Source organism: Littorina saxatilis, linkage group LG10, assembly GCF_037325665.1.
Source record: "Littorina saxatilis isolate snail1 linkage group LG10, US_GU_Lsax_2.0, whole genome shotgun sequence".
In the NCBI taxonomy this organism is placed as follows: Eukaryota; Metazoa; Mollusca; class Gastropoda; order Littorinimorpha; family Littorinidae; genus Littorina; species Littorina saxatilis.
In genome coordinates, this window is record NC_090254.1 from 36,903,854 (window position 1) to 36,913,853 (window position 10,000).

Here is a 10,000-nt window from a genome sequence, read left to right on the forward strand (position 1 = left end):
CGATTCTACACGTTATTATGCAGCCTTGGGTGTTAGCGCGAGTTATCAACCATAGACACACCTACAAATACATCTCATACGTAAAATCATATGCACGCGTGTACACAATAACACGCAACACACACACACACACACACACACACACATATATACACACGAACACACGCACACACTGTACTTACTCATTCGGTCACAACAAAGATTTGTTTGTGTAGACAGTGAAAATCGGCCAGAAGATCCTGATAGGTGTTTCTTACATCGTCCAAAGACGACGGGTGTATGTGCTTCGAGTCATTCAACTGAATGTAGGCTTTTAACAGTACCTGCAAGAAAAGAATGAATTAGGCTTTGATTTTTCAGTGGCTACTATTATTGTTAAAATTAAATTACTTTTTTAATAGGAAAGAAAGCACATGTTTTAATAGCATGTTTTTAAGTTTTACCACGTTTTTCAGAGACGCAGCATAGATCGAAGTATAAAAAGATGTTTGTTGCAGTATGGCTGTCGACGCTTAAGTGTGGAGAAAGAAAAAAAGAAGAACAGTCACAGCAGAGGTCAAATGGCAGAAAAAACAAAGTTAACAAAAGTACATTATAACGAGCATGCAAAAATGTCGTTACGGCATTCCTTTGATGCCATAAGAAAGGGCTAAGTTGGTTAGCTGCTGCTGCTGTTGTTGTTCTTGTTCTTGGTGGTGGTGGTGGTGTTGTTGTTGTTCTTGTTGTAGTTGTAGTTACCTTCGTTCTGACCGTCTTTCTTGACTTCTTTTTTTGTTCATGCTTGCATGCATAATTCCTCATTCAATTATTCATTCTTTATTTCTTTATTCACCTCTGTGTCGTGTTTGTCAGCAAAATCCAGACGCCATTTTGCTGTGTTTTCGACTGAGATGAAGTAACAGTCGCCGCCATGGACTGCAAGGAGTAGATTCTGAAATAAGACAGGAATTGGAAATAGTGACTTAGAACAGCGACAAGATTAAAGAGACTTGCATAGTTTATGCCAGAAAAGATAGGGAGCTCTTGATACGACACAAAATGTAGCCTATTGAGAGAGAGAGAGAGAGAGAGAGAGAGAGAGAGAGAGAGAGAGAGAGAGAGAGAGAGAGAGAGAGAGAGAAAGAGAGAGTATGTGTGTGTGTGTGAGTGTGTGTGTGTGTGTGTGTGTGTGTGAGTGCGTGTGCGTGTGTGTGTGTGTGCGTGTGCGTGCGTGCGTGCTTGCGTTTGCGTGGGTGTGTGCGTGTATGTTTGTGTGTGAGTGCGTGCGTGTATGGGTGCGTGTGTGTGTGTGTAGGTGTGCGTGCGTGTGTGTGTGTGTGTGTGTGTGTGTGTGTGTGTGTGTGTGTGTGTGTGTGTGTGTGTGTGTGTAGAGCGATTATCAGAAAACTGGTGGACCGATCTTCATCAGTGAAACTTCACATACAAATTCTTCCAGATGATATCGCCACACGTGTGGGTTTTTTCGTGTTTTTTCTTTCTCTCCTTTAACTGTTTTTATTGAAGTCATATCCTACTTTTAGTAGGCGTTCAAGTAGCACTGCGTGCGTTTGTGTGTTTGTCTGTCTGTATGTTGGTGTCAGGATTCTGTCCCTCTTGCACTCTGTGTTTTGCATACATGATTGTGTTTGTGTGTTCTTGATTTCTGAGTGGCCGTACGTGTTCCACTTGTTCATGACCGCCAATCGAGTAAATCAAGCAAACTGAACATAAATACCAATATCAGGAACAATTAACATGCGGGTTTACCTTGGTTTGGTGGTAGATAAACTCAAAGTGATCCACAGTGTCATCGTAGTTTTTATTTTGTGCAGAAACTAATGCGACCTGTCGATGCGAGAGAAAAACAACTTGAAACAGATAAAAAAAAATTAAAAATGCGACTTACGCTTTAAGCCACTCAAAATAAAAAATTAAGAGTATGAATCTCGAGCGCGCAACCATACACACATACAACTCATGCACGCACGTACACATAAACTTCGATAACAAACACTCACACGCAAGCAAAATCGCTCGCGCACTCAAATAACCGCCCCCCCCCCCCCACACACACACACACATAAACACACACACACACACCAACACATCAACACACACACACACGCACACACACACACACACACACACACACACACACACACCTATAACTCACCGTCACCAACGGTAGTGAACTCAGCAGAAATGCCAGAAGACAATCATATGTTTTCATTGCACAAAATAACGAACAAAGCTACACACACACACAAAAGAAAACACAAGCATATGCACACAAGCTAAACACTGCAAATAACTGAATACAAGTTGTCTGGATATTTAGATCATGAATTTTTGTTAAAGACCAAAATAATACAGAATTTTAAAAGAAGAAAAAAAACTGTGCCGAGGTTAAAAAGATATGAAGAGACTTAGTTCACTCACGATCTTCAGAAACAATAAAAACAATTCTCAGACACAGAACGAGAACGCCTGATTATATAGGCTGTGGACAGAAACGGGTCCGTTTTAGGCGGCAAATTTAGAGTGAACGCTGCCAAAAGTGAAAAAAAGCGAAAAAGCCTAACGGTTTTGAGGTTTGTGTTTCTGCAACTGTTTTGACATGTGCAACTTATCCAGAGAGAGCGAATAAAGCAAATGAAATTGTTTTGAGCGCTCTAGCGCCGTTAGTTTGTCAGAACAAGAGGTGGTCCATATTAGGAGCCGGTCCATATTAGGAGCCTTTCCCCTACACACACACACACACACACACACACACACACACACACACACACACACACACACACACACACACACATCTACGGAAGTTCACTGTAAATAATGCAATGAACAAATCAATGTTCTAAGCTTTTATTCCAAACAAATCACGCAAGCAACAAATCTAATATGAATTATCTCTAATGAAAGCTCACTTAAAAAAAAAACTCGAAAATACAGCATCGCAATCGATTATGTAAATACTATGTCATTATGTACATTTTACGTTTAACAGGCAGTTCTTAATCACAAGGCATCCCCACAAGAAAAAGTATCAAGCGTAGACATTGAACGAAACAGACTGGTAAAACACACGTACTTGCGCGCGCACACACACACACACACACACACACACACTCACACACACACTAACGCGCACACACACACACACAACGCACACACGCACGCACGTACACACACACACACACACGCACGCACGCACACACACACGGCCTTTTTATTACAAACGAGTCTGTTCAAGATTAAGAATTTCATTCTTATCACCCAGGTCAACTTCATCAAACTGCTTATCGCTATCTGTCTTCCTGTCCGCATTTTTCCCGACGTTAGTATTCGGCGAGCAACCCTTACTCGTGACGTCATTCTCGTTCTTCGCTCCTCTTCCCTTTGTGACGTCATTTTCCATATTTACGCTTTCTCCCTTTTTGATGTCATTTGCAGTCTTGACGCTCTGCACAACTTTACCGCCGACTTCAAACACCACCTCCCCACTCTTTCCCACGTCCAGCTTCAGTCCAGGGAGGCGATTCGCGTTTTTAGAGAAACGCCTCTTTTGCCCGTTTTCTAGAGTCCCGTTTTTTTTGCAGTTGAGTGCCCCGTTGCTCCCGTTTTCATTCTTCGACAATCCTACCGCATCTTGCATGTCGGGTTCAAATCCAGGATTTGAGTACGAAGGTCCTTTGATGTTTCCACTCTGGCTACGCGGTAAGATTTCAGCAGAAGATGTGGATTTGACTGCAGTGACTTTTCTTCTCAACCGCGTGTCAGAAATGCTCTTCTCCAAGGCTGGGGGTTCAACGTGAACGTTGTTGTTAAGAACGGTGGTCGCGCCGCTGGTGGCGGTAGTGGAGGAGTTGTTGATGTTGTTGACGTCGGCGGTCGGGTGGCTGGTGTCCTCTTCGTTGACTGTCGCAAGTTCGAGGTTTGGCTCTGACACCGTAATGGTGAACTGGAATCTGAAAAACAAAAACTAAAAGTGTCATCAGTTGGAAACAACAGGGTAAACAGCAAGCGCAAAAGTGTTCCTGGAAATAACGTTTGTCTCGGTGACTTTGTCATCACGAGCAGTGGAAAATGAAGTCCCTGTAAGCTTTTCCCATTCTAGATGAATGATATCGAAATATTTTACATGAGTTGTAAATACCCGATTACTTTTCGGTCTGCGTTTGTTTTGTTTACAAGATTCAAACTTGACAGAACTTGGGATACTAACATGCTTAAACTTGTTTAGTCTGTAATTTCCTTTACCGGCATTGTAGATACCAAATATGGATAAAGTGTGTTGTTGTTGTTGTTGTTGTTGGGTTTTTTTTGTCCTAGGAGCGTGATAAAAAAAGATGGAGGCACTTTTCTGGATTTTGTGTGTGTTATTTTAACGATTACAGCTTCTTCTTCTTCTTCTTCTTCTTCTTCTTCAGCGTTCCAAAAATTCTGGTGACGTGTGAGCTCGTTTGCACATTTGGGTTCCCCACACTATACTCTGAGAGCATAGTCAGCTCACTCCGCTTTCGTTGAGTAGGCATGCTGGGTATTTTCGTGTTTCCATAACCCACCGAACTCCGACATGGATTACAGGATCTTTTTCCGTGCGCACTTGGTCTTGAGCTTGCGTGTACACACGAAGGGGGTTAAGTCACTAGCAGGTCTGCACATAAGTTGACCTGGGAGATCGGAAAAATCTCCACTCTTAACCCACCAGGCAGCAGCGACCGGGATTCGAACTCACGACCTCCCGATTAAGAGCCTAGGCCGACGTCTTACCACTGCGCCACTTCGCCCGTCGATTACAGCGATTAGTCTGGTTTTATTTTATAAGCATGCTTAATGTTAGAGAGTGGGTGCAATAATATGATAGGTCGGATGTATTTTGCACACAGGGTAGAAGGATGAACGTACTTTTAGACTACAGTCTAAGGTCGGGATATAGGTGTGATGTTGTAAAGGTTTTTGGCAGCACGGCTGTGATTTACCACGGTTGAGTGTGCGCATAATTGTGACCCTCCACCACGAAATGAGTCGCATGTCACCTTTGCATGATTTTCATATTTTTACATTTTCCTAAAGAGTTTTTTATGCTCTATCCAGTGGTGAAACCCGTTTTAGATAAGAGCGAAAACTGTTTGAGTTATAAGCCTGTGACTAAGGTGACCCTCACACTGTTACAAGACACTCCCCGGACTTATATTTAAGCCTAGCGCAGAACCGCGCGAGATGACATGCGACTCATTTCGTGGTGGAGGGTCACAATTGTGTTTTATTCAGATGGCCTGTGATAAACACGACTGAAGCGTCGTTGCTGCATCTTAGAGTGTTTACCACAGCAGCCTACTTTTCAATGTTGTAGAAAAGCATAGTGTCTGCACAGTTATGGCTGATCTGAATGTTGGTATGCTTGAACTGCAAAAGAAAGAGAGAATGCTTACTGTCCTACAGGCTAAATATTTCGCCTCTTAAGGACAAGATATGGGTTATAATGATAATTCGAGTTTTACGCCCTCACGGCTCTTGATGAAATACACAAGTGTATGCGTGTTTAGGTGGTATCAGCCATCTGCACGTATGGCAGAATGACCGAGGTCTTTTACGTGCCATTGTGGTGACACGGGGGTGGGACATGGCTTCCGTCTCTGGGTCTGCACATAAAGTTGACTCGTGTCCGTCCCGGCCCGAATTCGAACCTGCGACCTTTCGATCACAAGCCCAGTGCTCTACCAACTGAGCCCCCCCCCCCCCCCCCCCCCCGCTTGATGAACTGCACAGTAGAATTCCCCTTTTATTATCCCCACCCCTATGTACAATCCTCCTCAGATGTTCTGCTTGTGACATCACTAAAGTGACTTTTCTTTTTTCTTTTTTTTTTTAATTTGCCAAGCACATCATTGTGGGGCTTTTAATCCATACATTTTTCGCTCTTTTCTAAAACGCTAATTCATATCCTAACATCACATTTATATCAATAGGCCTACCATATCTATACTTACTGATACACATTTTTGAAATGAGCAAAATATGATTAATAATTTTGTTTATGGGGGTTTGCACTTCTGGAGAATAACCAAACAATACATCTTTTTCTGTTAATATAATATGAAAATCATGCAAAGGTGACATGCGACTCATTCCGTGGTGGAGGGTCACAAATATTTGTGGGATAAATATTACTAAAGTGATTTCTGGTTTAAGACCTGGCTGATTTTTAACAATCTTAAAAGAGATTTGCCACTTATAATGTCTAAGGGTTGTATTACGGACAAACCAGCAGAGACATTAATTCAGTTAATTAATTCATGGAAGCTTCCCTTCTCGGAAGTATCCTAGTGCGCATGACTACTGTAGTAGACATGGAACCGACATTGTTTGTTTGTTTGCTTAACGCCCAGCCGACCACGAAGGGCCATATCAGGGCGGTGCTGCTTTGATATTTAACGTGCGCCACACACAAGACAGAAGTCGCAGCACAGGCTTCATGTCTCACCCAGTCACATCATTCTGACACCGGACCAACCAGTCCTAGCACTAACCCCATAATGCCGGACGCCAGGCGGAGCAGCCACTAGATTGCCAATTTTAAAGTCTTAGGTATGACCCGGCTGGGGTTCGAACCCACGACCTCCCAATCACGGGGCGGACGCCATACCACTAGGCCAACCGTGCCGGTTGGAACCGAGATAACGCATAGGTACTGCACTTGTTGTCAAAGGGAAACAACTGCAGACTAGCCATTTTCCACTTCTTCTTCTTCGTTCATGGGCTGAAACTCCCACGTTCACTCATGGTTTTTGCACAAGTGTGTTTTTACGAGTCTGACCGTTTTTACCCCGCCATTGAAGCAGCAATACGCCGCTTTCGGGGAGTTAAAACCACTGTACTCCATACCTCGGAAGCGAGAGGTAGCGAGTTCGACCCTGGGTCAGGGCGTTAGCAATTTTCTCCCCCCTTTCCTAACCTAGGTGGTGGGTTCAAGTGCTAGTCTTTCGGATGAGACGAAAAACCGAGGTCCCTTCGTGTACACTACATTGGGGTGTGCACGTTAAAGATCCCACGATTGACAAAAGGGTCTTTCCTGGCAAAATTGTATAGGCATAGATTAAAATGTCCACCAAAATACCCGTGTGACTGGGAATAATAGGCCGTGAAAAGTAGGATATGCGCCGAAATGGCTGCGATCTGCTGGTCGATGTGAATGCGTGATGTATTGTGTAAAACAAATTCCATCTCACACGGCATAAATAAATCCCTGCGCCTTGAATCCGTATGTTGAAATATGCGCGCGATAACAAGCTGCATAAAAAAATTTAAAAATTTTTTTTTTATAATACCGTTTTTGCTGATCACCCGGCGAGAGCGGGGGGCCAAGAGTGAGCACCGTCATCCGTCTGTTCATCAGGTCAGACGCCAGCGGCAAGTTCTTCTCCTCACCCGTGTCGCTGTCTGCAGGCACCGCCCAGCTCTGGGGAAGAGATGAGAATGTGAAACGCGATAATGTCAACTGTAAACCCTCCTTAAAAGATATAGAGAATACTACATGGCTTGCTGTGTCTCCCCCAGAGCTGTGTCGTACAGCTGTCCGCAGGCACCGCCCAGCCCCTGGGGAGAACAGAGGGTGAAGAGACGATGAAACGCCATAATGTCAGCTGTGAACCCTCCTTAAAGATAAAGAGAATTCTATACATGTCTTCCTGTGCCGTACCGCTGTCTGTTTGTAGAGAGAAGAGAGGTTAAAGAGACGATGAAACGTAATAATGTAAGCTGTCAACCCTCCTTAAAGATATAGAGAATACTCCATGGCTTGCTGCGTCACTGCAGGCACCGCCCAGCTCTACGGGAGATAGTTAGTTAGCTAGTTAGTTAACTGTTGCTTAATGGGTCCAGCGGACCATTTAGGCCAATTCAGGACCCCTCTACGGGAGATAAGATAGAGGGTCTTTCTTTCCTTCTTTATCTGGTGTTTAACGTCGTTTTCAACCACGAAGGTTATATCGCGACGGGGAAAGGGGGGGGGGGGGGGATGGGATAGAGCCACTTCTTAATTGTTTCTTGTTCACAAAAGCACTAATCAAAAAATTGCTCCAGGGGCTTGCAACGTAGTACAATATATGACCTTACTGGGAGAATGCAAGTTTCCAGTACAAAGGACTTAACATTTCTTACATACTGCTTGACTAAAATCTTTACAAACATTGACTATATTCTATACAAAAAACACTTAACAATGGTAAAAGGAGAAACAGAATCCGTTAGTCGCCTCTTACGACATGCTGGGGAGCATCGGGTAAATTCTTCCCCCTAACCCGCGGGGGGTAAGATAGAGGGTAAAGAGACGATGAAACTTGATAAGGCCCAAAAAAAATAGGTCTGTTTACGGTAACATAGGCCCAAAAAATAGGGTCGGTAGGTCGGGATTTTTTTTTTTTTTTTTTTTCCCCAAATGCCAAAAAAAAGTCTAGGGTCGCGCAAAAAAATAGGGTCGATCGGGTTACCGTAAACAGACTATTTTTTTTTGTGTGTGCCTAATGTCGGCTGTGAACCCTCCTTAAACATACCGCCTTTCCAGCGTGCACACCATCCTATTCACCAGCACAAATCTATCCAGGCTGTCACGCGGAATAGACGATTTTTGGAAATAACTCCGTCGGGTTTGCATGGGTTGTGGGAGAGTGACTTTTTCTTGCAAAACCTCGAACAAGCATTGGAGGGGCCAATCATTAGCGACGGGTGTGAAGGAAACACGTGCGAAAAGGTCAGTCTCCCACAACCCATAGCAAACGTTCCAACAACTTACCTTTCTTGGTTTTTTTATTCTGAATTTTGGAACCTTGGCAGTCTCTTTGTTTTTGGATTCCCTCTCCCACACCCCATACCACCCCGACGGAATTATATCCGGAATTTGTCTATTCTGCGCCGCTCTCCTTATGTAATCCACCGTCAAATAGAAGCGGACTAGTTCACAAGGCTCAGAAGCTCTGAATAAGTATTCTTCTTTTTCTTTTTCTCACGTTCACTCATGTTTTTAGCACGAGTGGATTTTTACGTGTATGACCGTTTTTACCCCACCATTCAGGCAGCATACGCCGATTTCGGTGTATTTTCGTGTTTCTATAACCCACCAAACTCTGACATGGATTACAGGATCTTTTCCGTGCGCACTTGGTCTTGTGCTTGCGTGTACACACGAAGGGGGTTAAGTCACTAGCAGGTCTGCACATAAGTTGACATGGGAGATCGGAAAAATCTCCACTCTTAACCCACCAGGCGGCAGCGACCGGGATTCGAACTCACGACCTCCCGATTAGGAGGCCGACGTCTTACCACCACGCCACTACGCCCGTCAACTGTGTGTTCAATTCAGACGTCAATACATAACAATCCTTGATTGTCTGCTGTTTACTTAAACTGATTGACTGGCATCAGGGTAGATAAATTAGGTCAACTTGACGTTATTTTTGTTAAACTGTCTTCTGCTTTCTTCCTTTTGTCTCGCCCCGTTACGTCTCCAATCCCCTCTTTTTTTCCATTCCCACAAAAGTCGTAAGTTAAACGGTAATAATGAAATACATACCTGTAGCTTTGAACTGCCAAGAACAAGAAAGATTGTTGCCCCAACAAAGAAGACGACAGCCACCATAATGAACACGTTGCGCCACTCTTCTAGTGTACCCTGGACAACAAATCGACATTGTGATATAGTGTAGTATTTCAACCGTGTGACATAGTGTTATATATCAACCGTGTGATATAATGTAAAAATGTTTCTATGCGTAGCACGTGTGTGTATGTGTGTGTGCTTACGTGCGTGCGTGCGTGCGTGCGTGCGTGTGTGTGTGGGTGTGTGTGTGTGTGTGTGTATGTGTGTGTGTGTGTGTGTACATGTGTGTGTGTGTGCGTGTGTGTATGTATGCGTGCGTGCAAGCGTGCGTGCGTGCGTGTGTGCATGTGCGTGGGTTTTAATCAAGTACAGAGTTTGTTTTTTTAAATATAGAAAATAAGAAGTCAAGACCCACTGTAGCAT

At 43.9% G+C, this 10,000-nt stretch overlaps 1 protein-coding gene and 1 long non-coding RNA gene across 2 annotated transcripts in view; both read right to left on the minus strand.

The window, feature by feature from the left end:
* Nucleotides 1-2,306, minus strand: part of LOC138979243 (uncharacterized) — a 2,498-nt gene extending 192 nt beyond the window's left edge. Inside the window, exons 1-4 of the long non-coding RNA XR_011459951.1 lie at nucleotides 2,153-2,306; nucleotides 1,747-1,824; nucleotides 833-931; nucleotides 183-323 (exon numbers count right to left, since the gene is read on the minus strand). This is a non-coding gene — a long non-coding RNA (uncharacterized lncRNA). The remainder of the gene's footprint in view (nucleotides 1-182; nucleotides 324-832; nucleotides 932-1,746; nucleotides 1,825-2,152) is intronic.
* Nucleotides 2,307-3,190: 884 nt separating this feature from the next.
* Nucleotides 3,191-10,000, minus strand: part of LOC138978718 (sodium-dependent phosphate transport protein 3-like) — a 28,220-nt gene continuing 21,410 nt past the window's right edge. Inside the window, exons 11-13 of the mRNA XM_070351509.1 lie at nucleotides 9,551-9,649; nucleotides 7,311-7,441; nucleotides 3,191-3,947 (exon numbers count right to left, since the gene is read on the minus strand). Of these exons, the coding sequence (XP_070207610.1) occupies nucleotides 3,212-3,947; nucleotides 7,311-7,441; nucleotides 9,551-9,649 (966 nt within the window). The 3' untranslated portion in view covers nucleotides 3,191-3,211. The remainder of the gene's footprint in view (nucleotides 3,948-7,310; nucleotides 7,442-9,550; nucleotides 9,650-10,000) is intronic.